The 19,562-nt window shown below is 52.7% G+C and overlaps 1 protein-coding gene across 3 annotated transcripts in view; it reads right to left on the reverse strand.

Moving 5' to 3' along the window:
• The window catches only part of LOC122383736 (cysteine-rich motor neuron 1 protein-like), a 99,401-nt gene that overhangs the window by 51,960 nt on the left and 27,879 nt on the right, over positions 1 to 19,562 (reverse strand). For all 3 annotated transcript variants that reach the window (XM_043370465.1, XM_043370463.1, XM_043370464.1), the window contains exon 2: positions 570 to 737. In XM_043370465.1, coding sequence (XP_043226400.1) covers positions 570 to 737 — 168 coding nt within the window. The remainder of the gene's footprint in view (positions 1 to 569; positions 738 to 19,562) is intronic.

Consider the following 19,562-nt stretch of genomic DNA (forward strand, 5'->3'; position numbering starts at 1 on the left):
GTGGGGCCGCTGGAGCTCCCCCATGCCACTCCTTGTGGGCTGTCACAGCTCCAATTAGCGACAAGTAGGCGCACGTGGGCAGTCACAGCGCAAGGAAAACTCAGAAGACGGGGCTCTACTGCCGCCGCCCCGCACCTATATAGAGTGCACACAGCTGGCAGGTTGTATGGCTGTGTAAGGCGCTGGCCAACGGCACTAAAACTAATGAACGACATGACGAGGATGTAAAAATGGCCTGCATCGTTCGTGCGCGTTAGTCGGCGTGGTCTTAGGTTAACCTATCAATTCATGGCTTCAGTGACAGATCAATACAGTGCCAACTAGAGACGTCATTCAGTGCAGTACACCGAGAGTCAAGGTCCTCGGCCAGCGGTTGATCCCATAAATATAGACTGAACTCTTTTATACGTGGCGAAAGCATGTTGGTTCCTTGGGCCCTGGGATCCATGGGTCCGTGGGTCCGTGGGTCCGTGGGTCCGTGGGTCCGCGTGCCCGTGGCTCCCTGTGTCTGTGTGCCGGTGGGCCCGCGGATCCCTGGGTCCTGGGTCCGAGGTGCGGACGGGACTGACCTGTCGGCGCGGCGGTGACGGCGGCGGCCGGCGGCGGGCGCGCGGCCGCCTTCTCGCACTCTGTGCGGCTGTAGAAGGCGGTGGGGTTTCGGGAGACGTCGGGGCAGTCCTCCTCTTGTGTACACGTGCAGAATCCCAGTATCAGCTGGCAGATTTGGCAGCCGACAGCTGGCGCAGAAACACAGCAAATTAGACACCGACACGCTGAGTTATATGTACAGCCCTCTGCAAACTGCGTGGTAGGTATTCTTTCTTCGACAAAACCGAGAATAACGCGAATACTATGCTATCGGTCGCTCGGAAATCATAACAGGAAGATGCGCGAGACTCCGCACCTTAGATTGGCATTACCATCGCATTCATTTTCCATCCAGTTTGGCAACAACACCTAAAAGTTTATATTTGCCCCCAAAACAAATATTTGCAGTTTGTTGCCACACAAGGCATATACTTTGTTTAGTGATATACCCAATCGAAGGAGTAGAGCATGGCGCCTCTATTTTCAGTGAGTTCCGACCGACTGACAACATAGTCTTTGAGTTATTACTGGTTTTGTCGAAAAAAGAATACCTACCACGCAGTCTGCTGAGGACTGTACACCAACAGAGCGAGACACACGAATCACACACCAGCACGACACGAGTCACACACTGACACAAACACAGCGAGTTACACAAAAACAAACAGAGCGAGCTACACACAAACACAAACACAGCGAGTCACACACAAAAGCAACAAGTCGCGTAGCACAGCTGACTTCAAACATAGGGCAACAAACTATGCGACCACTTACAGTTGCACACAGAGACACATGAAGTGGCATAAGGAATCATACAGTAACACATCATCGGTTGGCGACAACGTTACTTGGACAGATAATAAACGGATCGTATTTGTGGTAGTCGTGTTCCAGTGTTTGTTTACATGTCAACACGTGGGAATATTGCAAAGACAAACGAGCAACAGGACCGATCAAATGATTTACTAGCATGTTGTTACTGTCAGTCTTTAAAATCCAGAGTGACTGTCAGGATTCTGGTATCAGCCAAGAAAAACTACGAGCCCTGGTAGCAATCCTGACTAATGAGAAAGTCCTGAAAATGTGGATTAATTAACAATGATAAATCGCGAAACATGCAAAATATAAAGTGTGTAATTATTAATTCCGGAGTGTTTTTCTCCACAGCTACCTAATTAGTTATATGCACATTGACATCGATTAGTGTTCAGATTACATAGTTCATTTCAGGGCATCCAAGCCATTATTGTCCAACTTTTTGAAAATTGCAAATGGTTTGATGAAGGAATGGTGTAATACGCATGATAATAGTGCTTTAATTTTAGCTTAAAAGTAGTGTAGATATTTATTCTGGTATGGCTAATTTACCTTCCTTTTGCATCAAATTTCATGTTATATTTATTTTTAAAATAGCCGACTTATCACTACTCGCATGCTTTTTTGGGTTGTTAAGTATGATATTTTGTGAAGAAAGTGCACCAAAGTTCCAAAAGGGCTTCATTATCTTCTCAGCCTGTGTTGACATGCCATCACCCACACAGTGTTCTTAGCCGTCCACTTTGTCCCGGGATGTCTCCCTCAAAGAGGCCCATCCGCTGCAGGACACCAGGAGCTGTATGGGAGCCGTGCTGTTTTTGCCGACCGGTCCGACAGGACGCGGGTAACAGCGTCACACCGCTGACACTAACACGTCGTCAGCTCATCACATGCGTTACCGAGACTCGGTTCAGCCCGTGCTAGAGACAATGGCGGCTCGGGAGGACGGCCGACCCGCTGTGGCCGTCGGTGCTCTGTTCTGAGGGATGTGTTTGACCAAGTGGGAAATCGTTTGAAAATGGGAAGCGAAGCGCAGTAGATGATTCTGACAAGCCAATGGCAATCATGAGGCGACCTGACAGGCGGCAACTCCCGTAAATCCAAGTGAGTGCTGAAGGATAATCGTCAGCGCCAGAAAAATGGAGTGGTTATCTGCCACTCTTCCAACGACAGTCGTGCTAGGAGAGTCGTGCTGTCTTCTGCTTTATGATCCCCGCTTTCACGATCACTCCATTGGATGGAACTTGATCCCTCCTAATAGAAGTGAGAAACCGATTGGTAGATGGAAATACAGTACAGCTCAAGACCTGTTATAATTTCATATGCTGAATTTAACTTGTACCACCTGGCTCTCGTATGAAGCATGAACTAGCTTTAGTCTGTCAGGTAAATACCAGCTTAGAGAGGTAAAACTGTTGCGGGGCTTTCCCCCATTCGTCCCATTGATCTGTCACTGATTAGGTCAGCTGACGGACAACAGCTGTAGCATGTCGACAAGCACGACATAAATGGCGCGCCGCAGACAAACTGGCGCTGCAACGGAGGCACATCTCGAGTGCAGCCGTCGTTGACAGGTGCGTTGTGCAGTTCGTACGTCGTGGTGTCGACAGGGGCCGCCGGCCGGCCCGCGTCAGAACCGCCCCGCAACCGCCCGAGGATGAGGTCGGTGTGCGTTCGTCTGTGTGTGTGTGTGTCAGTCTGTGTCAGTTCGTGGCCCATCTGGATCCGTGTGTGTGTGTCGGAATGTGTCCGCCTGTGTGTCCGTCTATGTATCCCTCTGTGTGTCCGTCTATTTGTCCGTCTGTCGGTCTCCGTGCCCTTCTGCATGTCCCTCTGTGTGTCCGTCTGTGTGTCTGTCGGTGTCCGTCTATGTATCCGTCTGTGTCCGTCTGTGTGTCTATGTCACCGAGCCGCTCCATTCACAGAACTCTCAGAGCGGCGGCTGCTTAGTGACATCTGGAGAGCCGCGGTGCTCCGCGCTGGGAGCGTGGGCAGCTCGAGGTATGCAGAGCTGCACAGCGCCGCCGCTGCACAAGCTTGTACAGCGTGCACGACCACGAGCTGTGTTTGAACTCTATGGAGAGCGTCCCGACGTTCTACGAACAGCTTCTGCGATAAGATAACAGCTCCGATAACCACATACGGCTCGGATACTTCCGAACCTGGCAACAGCCGCCGTTGCAAACCTCCATATGTGGGGAGGTGTATAAATGACTTGGCGTCAATTTGGCAGTAGGATCCACCCGGGACACGCCTGCGATATATCTCTCCCGTACAGTCTGTCTTAAAAGTACCGCGCAAAGTGACGGTGGATCCAAAAGCCTGACCGAGAAAGGGCCTGTTTTAATTTAAAAGTCACCGACCAATTGACCTAGGGAATGGACAAGGATACCAATTGCTTCGGTGACCCAAATTTAGCAGGCCCTTGCTCAGTCAGGCTCGATGGATCCACCGTCACTTTGCGCGGTACTTTTAAGACAGACTGTACATCTTGTCTACCTCGTCTCAGGTTCCACGCCATACCTTTTGTCTCGTGTCCAGTCCATTCCCCATTGTTACGTGCCCTGACATTGCAGCGCTTCCTTCGTCCACCGTCCCCGACCCCTTCCCTGCGTCCCGCGTTCAGTATGGCACCTTCCAGAGTCCTGAATCATCAGACCACGGGGACCTTTGGGCCCGGAACCTCCCGCAGTGCTTGAACTACGTGGACCCCAAGAGACGCGCCAGTCGTCGCATTTTTCCGTTGTGAATCAAAATGATGACGACATGGGGCGTGTCGATTGGTGCTCAGGCGTTGACTCGGGGGACAAAGTCGGCCTCTGGGAGCTGTGATCGACCGGAGCAATGCCTGGAATGTAGGGATTGTCGACAGAGGTTACTGTGAATGAAATTGGTAGCAGGTAACAACTTAAGTGGGGCAGAGAAAAAGACGAATGCCGGTCCCGCAAATGGGCGGGACGGGACTGACATTCAACTGACTCTCGTCAAACCGCGGATTATTGATAAAATATGTGGCTGCAGCAGTATCCAAGGAGCGCTAAGTGTCGGGTTACTCGGCATTGAACCAGCCGACCGGTCACCGCCCGGGGCGCTGCCCGGCGGACATAGAACTCTGGTACAGCCTCCAATATGAACGTCCCTCAGCAACAGGAGATGTGGAAGCGCAACATTCCGCCCACGGAGGACATTAGCGGACAGCCGACAGCCCTAACTGATCAGAGGTCACGTGCACTTCAGTCGCTTATCAACAGATTGCCGGAGCGAGCTCCTCCGCCCTCGGCTTAGTACGTAAGCGTGGCAAACTCGCTGTGATCCCATCAAAGCATCATCGCAACGCAGTTTTGAAGCTCCATTTGGTCTCAACCCAGACGACAGATATTCTTACTTATCGAATCAAAGCATCACTGCAGCCAGTCGGATAGACTGCCCTATCAAATCAAAAACGGTTTTTAAACCCCACAAAAACACGCCATCAGCGGATGCGCCGTCGGATGTTCCGTTAAGTTACATCCATTCGACAGAGATAACTGTGTCCGCCAGCTGGCATGTACGGTGACCTTGAGTGTACCAATGACGTCACGGAAAGTATGTTTTGTTTACCTACCTGGCTGGCAATACAGCTCTGCCGGCCAGACAGCCGCCAGGTCGTCGGGCGGCCTCGAGCGACGCGCTGACGTCAGATGCCAACTTGGCCAGTTCGGGGTGGATCCCTTTCGGTCAGTCGGCGCCCACGGCCCCGCCCGGGCCAAGGCGGCCTGTTATTGTTGTTGTTTGGCGCTACAGAACCCACAGAGGCCGGCTCGGATGTCCAGAGGTCGTTAGTCTGTGTCGCGGTGCTGACGGCAGGGCAGATTTGTGGACTGTTGGCAGGAGGGGTTCTCCGCAGCAGGTACGGACTGCGCAGGTGCCCCCAGGTGACACGGTGTGATCCCATGGTGCTGGATCTGAGCCAGATTGCGTCACTCTGTCTCAGTTCCGGCAATGCCCACTTCATCACTGGGGTCCGACTGTAGCAGTCGGCGCTGGGTCACTACGTCCCACGAACGGATTGCACCACGCTTGAAAAATACTTAAGAATAGCCGATCATAGCTATCACGATCTCTTGATCAATAGAGTCGCAATGTTTTTCATTTGTTTAATTTCTTGATTATAAGTTGTCCAATGTCTATGCAAGTGTGGTGAAACAAAGCGTCCCGCAACGCAACGGACCATATCCCGTGCCAGTCGATAGCGAAATGGCGTGTTCCGGTGAGCCTCGATCATCTGGTGGGCTGCAGCTGGCGCTAGCAAAATAAACAATGGCCGTGACACTCAGCCTCCCAGGCTCAGATAATGAATGTCACTCTCTGGAGGCACGCGCGACGTGCCACTGACGAACGGCAAAGGCACGCCCGCCGCAGCGGCATGTGTTTCCATGCACATCTGCCCCGTTCTTGGTTTGGTTTATTTTAGCCAAACCACCACCAGTATGTACCACAAACCACCGCCACTCACTGAGGTGGCGACTCTGCTAGCACAGTCCCAGCTTCGATCAGCGACAGAACTATGGTGGTGACATCGTCGCCGTCAGCGGGGTGCCGCGTGACCGGCAATATCCGGGAAAATATTTGGGGTCGCCCAGAACACCGCAGGGAGATTGCTGACGGCAGGACGGTATTTCCTGTACCAGTGACAACGCACATATCGATGTAGAGCTCGGAGGGGAGAGGAGGGCAATATGGCGATGATGCATCATAGTCGGCTGGATAAGAATGACATGTGGATTGTGGGTACTTTGCTAACGCTATTGGAAGTGCATTGGACGAAAACAGCGACAAACTGCTCTGTTTACCTATGCCTTATGCTATTTACATACCATTGTTTTGCACTAGAGTCAAAGTAATGTGTCAGCCCTGATTAAAAAAATGAAAACACCCTATTTTCAGAACCATCCAAAGTGAGACTGCCAAAAACGTCCCGCGTTGCAGAACTGAGCGCCCCACCCTGTTTCTCCACAGCGCGAACCGACAGGTGCCTCTGGCCCACCTCAGTACGACCTGACCCCTCGCTCCCGCCTCTGACGGGCAGCTCTGAGCGGGCAGACCAGTCAATCTGTCACAGTGACAGAGTGGTGACCAGTCAACCAGTCAACCAGCCAACCACCAGTCAACAACGGCTGACACCCCGCGCGCCGCTTCCAACATCGCAAAACGCCGCTCTATTCGGACTGTGGCGGATGCCAGGGCGGCCCCGACGCTCCCCATGTGGCGCATCGCAGCAGCGCCCCATGGGAGAAATCGGGCCAACTTAATTATTGTCTTAGATACCTCAGCAACGAAGAAGTGCGATGATGGACACGGACTGGGTCACTCGGAACATGTAGATTGTAGGTATGTCCTAGATTGTCCTAAATTGTAGTACCTACCTCCTTTGTGCTAGAAGAAGATAAGGTATAGACATACCGTCATTCTATAGGTAGGTACTCGTATTCGACCTACATAAGCACACTAAACAAAACTGGGATGTTTATTGATAGCAGATCTGATCGACACCTGATAGAGGTAGGAGATTCTGCCTCAAACTCGTCAAGAGCGCTATTTGTCCGTTATCTTCAGAGCATCGAGTAAAGATCCATTACCTGGGAGTAGGTACCGACATTCTTCAGATGCCTTCTGAACGAGCAGTCGGCTGCAGTCCCCCATCAGCACGTAAGGTGTTTTTAAATTGATCGAAGTCCACCGGCACTTGATAACGATAACATTCCATCTCGGTATACCGCCGATTGCTGGGATGTTAACAATTCGACTGATGGTATATCGTATCTAGTGGAAAAAGAGAACGTCTCTCTTACTCGATTGATTAACATATGCTGTTCATTGTTCTGACATTGCGTTGTGGTTGCTATGTATCTACTGTATTTAACACTATTGAATCACAATTGTAATCAGTGATAAGGCCAACCTATTGGGCGATTAGGGGTCGAATATAGTGAGCAGCGGATGAACAGCACGAGGAAACACTATTGCATGCCAATTGCAAATGCCGTTTAGCCTATTCAGCCTCTCAGCGACAGGCATCTGGCATGTGTCAGGTCTCCAACTAGCCTTGCTCTGCAGGTCCAGACAGAATCCAGACGCCCCTGTCAACTTTCCGCCAAATCGCATCCGCTGATCGTCTGTACCACAGGGGCCACATGAACATGCACAGATGAGCAGTGTGTGTATGTGTGTCTGTCTGTGTGTGTCGCCCCACCGCGCCGGAAGGGAAGCACGATAGGGTCGTATGGGAGAGATCACAGGATCAATGGAGACAATCACCGACAGCGGGGGATATCAGCTTATTTATGTGTCTGGACGTGCGTTTAGTGCCGGCGCCACAACATTCTGCCATCGGGCAGTGGCAGTGGGGACGTCGGGGAACAGAGAGCTGCTCTGGTGCGCGGAGGGGGCGCCGCAGAGAGCGAGGCTATGGAGAGGGGAATGTAGACAGAGGGGACGGCCCGGATGCCCGGCACACGGCCAGCGAGTGGACGGACTCCCACACGGGCCACCACGGAGGCCTATTGTGGCGACGGATGCACTGCCCAGCCTGGCCGATCGGTCCCTTCATTTCTGATCTGCGCTTCAATATCAGTGGCCACGGATTTGGCCAGCTAGCCCCTCTCCGAGCGAACCGACGCGACGGTGGCGACGCAGCAGCGGCGGCGCGGCGCAGTTGCCTCTGGAAAGGGGTCTGCCCGTTCGGCTGGTGACCTCATCTGGACCTCAGCCACGGCCAGGGTCGCCACTTCCGCCGACCGGCCGACGCCGGGCGACTGCCAGCGATCGATATGGATTGTTGGACGGTTACGTGGCCGGGTCGTGGGGAGAGAGACCGGCAGTCAAGTCACGGCAGTGTTGGCTTGCAGTCGGTGGCGTCGCGACCCTTCGTCGAAAGGGCGTAATTCGAGAGATTGTTATTTTTTGTTTCTTTGATTGTTTTAATGCGTGGTGAGCTGGTGATGAATATTCCAGAACACCACGCAGTATCATAACCAAGAGGAATGCATGCCAAGAGGAATGTCCAAATTTTGTTAACATAATAGCCCACTTGAGGGGCCACGGCTTTTGTGAACAAAGGAACAGACAGACCGGTGACCAATCAACCAGCGAATAATCGGCATAATACTCGACGAAAGAATAGCGTGCAATAAAAGAGCGCCGGCACAGGGGCGAGCAATCTAACAGTAGCAGACCTACAGCCGCCACAGCTGCGACACATCAAAACAGCACAGATAGCCCATCAACATTCGGCACAGTAGCCGATAAAACCCCGGCACGGTAGCCGTCCAGACATGATAGCCGACAGATCTGAACCGTGTCGCCGACCGGTAGCCGCGTAACAGGCGCTGTTTAATTAGCAAATACCGGCGGCGCCAGCCCGCGGGACATGCAGCGGAGCCCCGGCCCTTGCGCCAGAGACGGGGGCTAAAGCAGAGCCTGTCTTTCCCGACGCCGGGCCGACCTTAGGACTCCACCGGGCGACCGCCGACGATAGCCAGTCTAGACTTGGCGCCCCCGCACAGCGCCGTACGCCCACCTTCATCCGGGGGTGTCTGGGAGCTGCGATTTGGGGCGGTCTCCGGCGCACGGCGCCGTATGTGTGTACCCCAGCCAGCCACCCGGATGGGCGATGGGTCTGGAAACCCGCGGCGGAGCCGACCAGACGGCGCCGGCGCGGAGGCGGAAACGGCGCGGAGAGAGGCAGGCGTCGAACCCGGCGAGGAAGAGGGCATGATAGGCTTGACGCTGCAATGACCTGGGAAAGCCCTGAGCAATGAGCAGCAAGACTCTCTCATTCCATTGATAATAGAGGCATTTATGGTGCTCGATGGTTTCCGATTTTGAAAGAACCGATACTTGCCTTTCTCATCCAAACATATTGACAGTGATATTCAGTAACGATGATATGTGAGACCGTGATCTCTGTCATCGATACCACCGCTCCTGCGATCATTCGACCACTGTGCTTCAGTGTCTGCGCTCACACCGCTGTATTTGCAGGACATCCGTACTCGTCCATACCTGACCTGGCCGTCACTCCCGGTGTCCTCGTGATCGTCGGCCGCTTCCGTGACGCTCCGGTGACCGGCGCTGCCACCTCTGGCTCCTGTGTCGCTGAGAATGCACCGCTCTCATCAGCGCTGAGCCGTGAAACCGGAGCGGGCCGGCGGTCTAAGCTGAGCCGGTGCATTCCCGACATACCGCGGTAGCCATAAAGTGCAGGTGACAATGCAGGGCCCTGGTGCAGCCCACAAACAATGAGCTGTTTGTCACCGCGCCGGCGTCACCGGCAGAGGCTCATGATACCGCCGCGGCCCAGGGAAAGGCTAGTTCCTAAGCTCGGCTCGCGATACCGGCACAGCCCAGGGAGAGGCTAATTCCTCAACTCGGCTCATGGCACCACCGCAACTGGGGCGATGCTCAGCTGGGATTGCGATAACGCTGTAGCACAGGGAGAGGCTAGTTTCTCAGCTCGGCTTACGATACCGCCGCAGCTCAGGGAGAGGCTAGGTTCTCCGTACAGCAGACCGATCCCATAACCGCAGCACCCTCTCAGAGGCTATGTTATCCATACTGGGGGACAGACCCGGGCCCGAGCTGGTCCGCAGAGAGTCACCCTATACCCAGGTGTGAATCAGATTGCGGAGGTGTCCCGACGACCGGGTGCGACTAGTTCGTCGTCTTGGTACAGCCCACCGCTAAAGTAATGTAGGGTTTTACCAATCTCAACGGTTGGCTTTGACTGGCGATTGTTTAATTGTCAGTGATCGAAAATAAGATGTCAATAGCTAAAGTTGCAGCTGCAAGGGTGACGATACATATAAGCTACATTCAAAGTTTCATTGTAGTCTGGCTAATCGTTCCTAAGCTTCGGAAGTAGAACATACCCATGACTGAAACCCCACATTACTTCTGCTGTGGACTGTACATACATACACTGTAGCGGGGTGTTACAGAGATTATTGTCAGGTCTTTGTAGAGCACGAAACAGAGTGCTGGTCCATGGTATCAGAGTCCTAGTCAGGTTTAAGCCCGATTCGTCAGTTTTCTGTTCATCTTGTGCACTCATAATCTGATTGCGCATTAGAGGCTGATCAGTTATGGTTGCCTGCAATCGTTACTTGAAAGTCATTTCCTGAGGTGGTTCAAGAGCATTGCATATTACAAAGAAACTTTTGATTTTTGTGTCTGCACATGCTATTTCATATCCGACCATTTATTATATAAAACATGTAATTTAAGCAATTTAGTGCTGAAAATGTTAAAAAAGAGGACGGTCGTCACAATAAAAAGACTTGATGCAGCTGCGTGACAGGCGTCTCTCACAGTCCACAACATATTGGGGAAATCCGCCACCAGGGTTCTGCAGTGCTAGCCAGGGGTGGATTTTTTTGTTTTTTATTGGGGTTGCACAGCCCTGAAAGGGCGCCCAAAGCGGTTCCGAGGGGCGCAATAGTCCGGAAGTGGGCGCCACCAGGTACGGTCGTAATCTTGGCGTTTGGGGGGGGGGGACGAATTGGCAAAGGGGCCCCTGTAGACCCTCGCTGGGGGGCGGTGTGTTAGCTTAACCCGCGTACCGCGGAGAGGGGCGAATATCCGCCCCCCCCCCTGAAGTTTTTCGTAAGTAGCGGAAAACTTCTGAAACCAGTATGAGACCCTTATATAAGCCCGGCGTAAGATCATTTAAGGCCAGTATTGAGATTGACCCTGATAAACCGGGTGAGACCTCGCACAGCAGTATGGGTCTTTGAACTCCAACGTGGGTCTTACGAGACCTGCCTGAGCCATCAGAGGCCAGTGCGGGCCCGGGGTCATCAAAGGCCAGTGCGGGGTCGTCAAAGGCCAGTTCGGAACCTCTGAGGTGGTGTGTGCCCTTGAGGCCAGCGTTGGTCCTTGAGAGGTCAATGTGGGACCCCTTGACTGGTATGGGCCCTAAGAGACATGTGTGGTGCCAATGCGACCCAAAATAGACACAACTAACGACATGGGGCTCTCAGAGACTAGCAGCGACCCTTAAAAACCTGCACGGGCCAAACAGATCGACAGGGGCCCTCCGAGATCGGCAGAGAATAAGAAGATAGCATGAGGCGCCTATGATGGGCAGGCCTGGCCTCTCAAAGACCTAACTGGAACTTTCAGAGACCAGGGACCCTTAGCAGCAGACATGGGCCCTCAGAAACCGATGTGACCCCGATATGGTAATAGACCTTAATGCCGTCCCGCTGCGACGAGATTACGGCCCTCAAATTCCGAAATTCCGACATGGGGACCAACCAGAGACTGACAGGGAACATTGGAGGACGGTATGAAACGCCAAAAGTTCTTCCTTGGACCCCAGAGACTAAAGATGGGACTCTCAGAGTCTGGTGCGGGGCCCTCTGAGGCCTGTTTTGGGCCACTAGGGTCCGGTTCGGTCCATCAGATGCCGGTTATGGCCCTCAAAAGCCGATTTGGGACTCTGAGTGGCCACTGGCCAGTACTGGCCCTCCAAAACCAGTTGGTCATCAGAGGCCAGCCCAATATGATCCCTTACAGGCCAATGTGGAGCTCTCGGAGGTCAATGTGGGCCCTCAGAGCCCAATGCGAGGCACCCAAAGTTCAATCTTGAGCCCCCAGCGACCGGAGTGGGTTCATCAGATGCTAGTGTGGTCCCTCAGAGGAGCCCAATTCGGGGCCCTCAGAGGTCGGTGTAGGGCCCTCAAAGGCCAATATTGGCCCTCAAAGGCCTGTATGGGGCCCCCAGGCCCGACGTGGGCCCTCAGGGACCAGACTAACCTGGCACCCCAGAGACCATAATAGGGCCATCAGTGGCGGTGTAGAGACCCCATAGACCGACTGGGGCCCTCAGAGTCCAGTGTGGGGCCTGTTATAAGCGACAGTAGGGCTCCCGCTTGCATTGTGTCTCGAACAAGACTGGTCCACATTCCAACCGCGCCTGCTGACCCCAGCCGTCGGTCCATGCGCCGGCGGGCAAGTCATCGCAGAGGCGGCTCCAGGGAGACAATCGAGGAGCACACTACCACAGGGCCCCTAAAGACCGTCATGGGTCCTCAGAGGCACCCAAGGGACAAGGGCCAGCCTTGGGTGTCAGTGACAGAAATGGGGTTATCAGCAGCCGGTGTGAGACATTTAGAGGCCGGTTTGGGGCCCTCAGAGGCCAGTTTGGGACCCTTAGAAGCCAGTTTAGGGCCCTCTGGGCTCTGAGACCAGTACAGGGCCTTCAAAGGTCAGTTTGGAATCATCAGAGGCCGACGTGGGTCCTCAGAGGCCAGTGGAGGCCAGTGTGATTTCTACAGGCCAACGTGGAGCCCTCAGAGGTCAGTATGGGGCCCTAAAAGACCGAACAGAGCGTCCTCAAAAGCCAGGATGGGCCCTCAGAGGCCAATGTTGGTCCTAAGAGACCGGCATCGGGCCTTCAGAAGCCAGTACGGGCCCTCAGAAGTGCCCAAGGGTTAGTCTTTGTCCGCCAGAGACAGAAATTGGGCCATCCGAAGCCACGGTGTTGGGCCCTAGGAGGCCAGTTTGGGCCGTCAGAGACCAGTTTGGACCCTCAAAAGACCAGCGTGGGTCCGTACCGGCAGTGTGAGGCCCTCAGAGACCAGTACAGAGCCTTCAAAGGGCAGTTTGGAACCATCAGAGGCCGACGTGGGCCCTCACATGCCGGTGTGGTATCTTACAGGCCAGCGTGGAGCCCTCAGAGGTCAGTGTGGGGCCCTAAAAGACCAGCATGGGTCGGTGTTGGACCCCAGAGGTCAGCATAGGGCCCTCAGAGGCCGATGTGGACCCTTAGAGACCGGCATCGGGCCTTCAGAAGTCAGTACGGGCCCTCGGGGACACCCAAAGGCCAGTCTTGGGCCCCCAGAAAGAAATGAGACCATTAGAGGCGTGGACCCCCAGAGACCAGTTTGAGAGCCCTCGAGACCAGTACAGGGCCCTCAAAGGCCAGTTTGAGGCCCTCAGAGGTCGATGCGGGCTCTAAGTGACCGGCACCCAAAGGTCAGTCCTGAACCCCAGAGACAAATGAGGCCATCAAGAGATCAGTGTGGGGCCCTCAAAGGCCGGTTGGGGGACTCCTGATGCCGCTTTAGGGCCCTCAAGGGCCAGTGGAGGGCCCTGAGAGGTCGATGTGGGCCCTCATCGGTCGATGTGGGCCCTGAGAGGTCGATGTGGGCCCTCATCGGTCGATGTGGGCCCTCATCGGTCGATGTGGGCCCTCATCGGTCGATGTGGGCCCTCATCGGTCAAGGTGGGCCCTTGAAGGCCACTGAAGCGCCCTCAGAAGTTAGGATACTCAAAGACCGGTATGGGGGCTGTTACATAATACTGGCGTTGGTTTCTTGAGCCTCGTAACAATCGGGTAAGAGCCAGGGCCCCTACGCCCATCGGGGCCCATCGGTTGTTTAAGGGGGCAAATTATATGATGACCCCTGATTTGTCTTTGGGGGGCCATGGCCCTGATGCCCCCCCCCCCCCTGCGACCTCCACTGGGCACCACCCCCACCCCCCACTGAGCGGTGAGCGGCGCACCAGGAATCGAAATCCACGATTTTTTAACTGGTCATTTTGCATGTCCGACAGCTCTATACGGCCTTGTGACAGCTCAAGCTCTTGAGAGGAGGGTAGTACCTACATTAGAGGGGGCGGCGATGGCATTCGCTCTTGAGGCGGCAGCGCTACACTTAGAGGGGACGGCACCTACATTTTATGGGCAGCACCCTAACTTGAGGGGCGGCACCCACGCATGGGGGGCGGCATCTATCTACATGTGAGGGAAAGGCACCTTCATTTCAAGGGGTGGCACCTACATTTAGGGGTCTGGGTGTAGCACCTACATTTGAGGGGGCTGCACTACAACTAGGCCTTAGCGGGCGGCAACTACACCCTAGGGGGTGCCATCTACATTCGAAGGGACGGCACCTACATTTTATGGGATGACTGATGACACCTATGCATAAGTGGCCGGGGCCAACATTTGAGGGGGCGGCGCGGCATCTTCATTCGAGGGGGCGGCACCTGCATTCGAGGAGGGCCGGCACCTACATTCGAGGGGGCGGCACTAACATTTGAGGGGGCGGCACCTGCATTCGAGGAGGGCCGGCACCTACATTCGAGGGGCGGCACTAACATTTGAGGGGGCGGCACCTACATTCGAGGAGGGCCGGCATCTACATTCGAGGGGGCGGCACTAACATTTGAGGGGGCGGCACTAACATTTGAGGGGGCAGCACTAACATTTGAGGGGGCGGCACCTACATTCGAGGAGGGCCGGCACTAACATTTGAGGGGGCGGCACCTACATTCGAGGAGGGCCGGCATCTACATTCGAGGGGGCGGCACTAACATTTGAGGGGGCGGCACCAACATTCGAGGGGCGGCATTTAGGTACATTTGGGGGGGGGGCGGCACCAACATTCGAGGAGGGCCGGCATCTACATTCGAGGGGGCGGCACTAACATTTGAGCACCTGCATTCGAGGAGGGCCGACACCTACATTCGAGGGGGCGGCACTAACATTTGAGGGGGCGGCACCTACATTCGAGGAGGGCCGGCATCTACATTCGAGGGGGCGGCACTTACATTCGAGGGGGCGGCACCTACATTCGAGGGGCGGCATTTAGGTACATTTGAGGGGCGGCACCAACATTCGAGGGGGTGGCGCCTACATTCGAGGGGATGGCGCCTACATTTAATGGGCGGTGCCTACATTCGAGGGGGCGGCACCTACATTCGAGGGGGCGGCACTTACATTTGAGGGGCGGCACCTGCATTCGAAGGGGCGGCACCTACATTCGAGGGGCGGCACTTATATTCGAGGGGGCGGCACCTACATTGGAGGGAGCGGCACCTATATTGGAGGTCTGAGGAGGCGGCAACTACACTAGATAGTTGAGGGGTGACTATTGCCTACATGATGGGTAGGGCTCTTTTGAAAGATGGTGCCAAGTCAACGGGTGGCATAGAGTTTTGGGATGGCTCAGGGTTATGGGAGCGGCACCATTCGAGTCGCCCGCCGATTCATTTCAGTTGTAAAGTTGGGGTTGCACAAACCGATGTTGGGGTTGCACAATTCAAAGTTGGGGTTGCACGTGCAACCCCAACTTGATATAAAAATCCACCCCTGGTGCTAGCGGTGGCAGGTGGGGTGAGAGGGGACAGGGGGGGGGGGGGGGGTGCAGGGGGGGGGGAGGGGGCACAGAGTCGGTGACCGATCGTGTTTGTCCCACACACCGCAACTGGTGTGCGCTGGCCCGCCTGTTCATCTTTATTCATCATTAGTCGGTATTTGTTCGGGCCAATGATCGATAGGTCAAACTGTGACGTAACCATGGTGACGAGCGCCGAGTTAGCACGCACCTTGGCGTCAGGGCGACTGATTACACTATGCAACAGTCATTTTGTTCCTGAGTAACGACCGATTTTTTTGGACTCATTGGGTCCCATGTATAACCGAAATGGGCATTTGTTTTGATCTGAAAATGCTTTTCCGGTTTTCAGAGACGATTTTCGATTTTTGGCCCCGAAATTCGGTTTTTGGCCCACTGTGTCCGGTGTAATTGAGTAATCGACTCGCGGTAACTTTCATCGCCCTTCCTATGCCACAAGCTTTCGAATGATATCCGGTTTTGCATATTTGCGTGTAAAAATAACGTCATAAATCTATGTTAAAGTAAGAAAATATTGAAATTTTGTAAAAAATTTGACATTTTTTTCGATTTCATTTCATAATAGAGAAAAAACTAAAGGCCCTATCCAAATTCTGAGCCCAGTTCCTTGAAGAGCAATCAATTTCCGTTCGGAAGGTACTTTTAGTGCATTTTATCGGTTTACTGTGGCGTCCAGATTGAGTCACTTGAAAAACGGGCCCCCAACAGATCAAGATTCTGAGCGACAGGACTGCTCAAAATTAAGTTCCTGCGTGTGACCCGAGGTCACAAGGGGTCAACAAAATGACCTCAGTTGACCCCTCGTTGATCCTATGGCGTTAACATACGTTATCAGGTTAATGCTATGTGATATGACTTAGGATATGTGTTTAGGTTAACTCAATCTGGACGCCACAGGAATCCGATAAAATGCACTAAAAGGTACCTTCCGAACGGAAATTGAATGCTCTTCAAGGAACTGGGCTCAGAATTTGGATGGGGCCTTTAGTTTTTCCTCTTTTTTGAAATGAAATCGAAAAAATGTCAAATTTTTACAAAATTTCAACATTTTCTTACTTTAACATAGATTTATGACGTTATTTTTGCACGCAAATATGCAAAACCAGATATCATTCGAAAGCTTGTGGCATAGGAAAGGCGATGAAAGTTACCGCGAGTCGATTACTCAATTACATCGGACACGGTGGGCCAAAAACCGAATTTCGGGGCCAAAAATCGAAGATCGTCTCTGAAAACCGGAAAAGCATTTTCAGATCAAAACTAATGCCCATTTCGGTTATAATAGGAGTGACTAGGACCCAATGAATAAGAAAAATTCGGTCGCTTTCCAGGAACAGAAAATTTTTCATTTTTGTTGCATAGTGTTATGGGTGTTTTTGAACACCCCAATTGACGTGGACTACATGAGCATCGTGGAGAAGGTGGGCCTGTTAAGTAAAAAACGGGGTGATCTGATTTAACTTGGGATTACATCGCATTGATCTTAAAGGAGTTACGTTCACTGAAACATTAACAGTTAACGAAAAATGGTCACGTCAACTAAAACTTTACATGCCGCATACCACTTTTGCACATTATGATGACCTTAGCTGAGCTGAGGCCTCTCGGCTCTTGCACCAATACTTGGATTCTGTTGCACCGTACGCCCACTCAAAGACTCTATCACCACAATTTACCTATCCATTCTGCCAAGTACCGGTAGGTTTAGGTACATAAGTAGGTACATTATGGGCTGGCGCAAAAGAGTTTATCACTGCTAGGTTAACTATAGCTCTAAATCGGTTTTTGGTTCTACCTAGCTAGATATTTTGGTGAAGAGGTACCTAGTCTACTCTGAAACAAGACTCTCTTTATGATCCCGCACAAAGTGCACAAGCTATGGGCAGATCCTGCACGTTTTTAACTTGAACGCTTTCTGCCTGAATGCTACTGAATATTTGTATTCTGTTAACCATTGACCATCGGCCATAGGACACTACTATCATGTCGAGAGACACCGAGTAAAACCGCTTTCGAATGTTTGGTGTTCCGAAACAGCTACATTGCGGATACCATTTGTAAAACGGTTGTAACGGTTCAGTTCGGTAGTTCGGTTGGCCGAATGCAGCAACGTAAAAACTGCATTTCTTTCAAATTCTAACAGATGTTTAAGCTGTATAACAAATGACAGCTAGTTATGTGAGCCCTAGCATGAAATACGGAGCAGACAAAAAATATTCGATCCGTCTGGATGGGAGCTAAGTGTATTTTCCTTCTGTGGGCACCTGCGAAAACCTGCATTGATATCCGTATTGTTCCACCATTCCCATTGAAATCCTACTAGACGTAGTGCGAGGGTAGTATAGATAAGTGTCATTTGCACGAGCAAACGAACTGCTTGCCGAATGTTGATACATAAACCACGCCGTCAAGACTACTACTGAGAGCAACATATCGCGCCAGAATGTAAGCAATAAGCATGAAGGAAAACAGTCAGAGCGATATTTCTTCTGCCACAGATCAACACGCTCGATCGCTAATAAAGAGAGAAAGAGAGCGGCGAGAGAGAGAGAGAGAGAGAGAGAGAGAGAGAGAGAGAGAGAGAGAGAGAGACAGACAGACAGACAGACAGACAGACAGAGACAGAGACAGAGAGAGAGACAGAGAGAGAGACAGAGAGAGAGAGAGAGAGAGAGAGAGAGAGAGAGAGAGAGAGAGAGAGAGAGAGAGAGAGAGAGAGAGAGAGAGAGAGAGAGAGAGAGAGAGAGAGAGAGAGAGAGAGAGAGAGAGAGAGAGAGAGAGAGAGAGAGAGAGAGAGAGAGAGAGAGAGAGAGAGAGAGAGAGAGAGAGAGAGAGAGAGAGAGAGAGAGAGAGAGAGAGAGAGAGAGAGAGAGAGAGAGAGAGAGAGAGAGAGAGAGAGAGAGAGAGAGAGAGAGAGAGAGAGAGAGAGAGAGAGAGAGAGAGAGAGAGAGAGAGAGAGAGAGAGAGAGAGAGAGAGAGAGAGAGAGAGAGAGAGAGAGAGAGAGAGAGAGAGAGAGAGAGAGAGAGAGAGAGAGAGAGAGAGAGAGAGAGAGAGAGAGAGAGAGAGAGAGAGAGAGAGAGAGAGAGAGAGAGATAGGGAGGGGGAGGAAAGGAGAACAGAGACGGAGTCGAGAGGACAAGGGGACGGCCAGTCCATGTAATACGATACAAACGTAGCCAATTGTGCTGTAGACGCAAGATCACAATAACACAAGGCAGCTGCGATTGGCGCCCAATGTGACAACTGTTTGGCCTTGAACCCACATAGCTACTCGACGTGGGGTCAACTTGATGTGTTATTGTATGTGCACGCGTGCAATAGCGCGGGAGTATGGATCAATTTGGAGCTCACTGGCTGCATGCTCACAAAGATGGGTGCACAATGCACATAAACGTCATCGGAATGAAAATGACGGTCCAAAATGCTCTGGTGCACAAAGGTGCAGTGAGAGCGTGGGAGAATGGTACAGAGTACAAGAGAGGAAAGAGAAAGAGAGGGAGAGAGCGGGGAGAGAGGAAGAGACAGGAAGAGGGGAGAGAGTGAGAGAGAGAGAGAGGAGAGAGAGAGAGAGAGAGAGAGAGAGAGAGAGAGAGAGAGAGAGAGAGAGAGAGAGAGAGAGAGAGAGAGAGAGAGAGAGAGAGAGAGAGAGAGAGAGAGAGAGAGAGAGAGAGAGAGAGAGAGAGAGAGAGAGAGAGAGAGAGAAAGAAAAGAGAGCGGGGGAAGGAGGGACTGGGAGCGAGGGAGTGAGATGAAGAAAGACGAAGAGAGATATATGAAAGAAAAAAACTTAATAAGAACAAATGGTGCACACAGTTATGTGCCAGAAGCGTTCAGCCTATTGAGTAGAGACGCACATCCAATCCAGCGCGGCGCCTTCGCACTTCGTTAGCTGTAATGTCCCCACATCCACGGAGGCGGCTGACGGGTCTCAATGCGACAAAACGTCAGAAAAATGCTTACAGCACAGTCGC

The sequence above is a fragment of the Amphibalanus amphitrite genome, unplaced genomic scaffold, assembly GCF_019059575.1.
Source record: "Amphibalanus amphitrite isolate SeventyFive unplaced genomic scaffold, NRLGWU_Aamphi_draft 000172F_arrow, whole genome shotgun sequence".
Classification (NCBI taxonomy): Eukaryota; Metazoa; Arthropoda; class Thecostraca; order Balanomorpha; family Balanidae; genus Amphibalanus; species Amphibalanus amphitrite.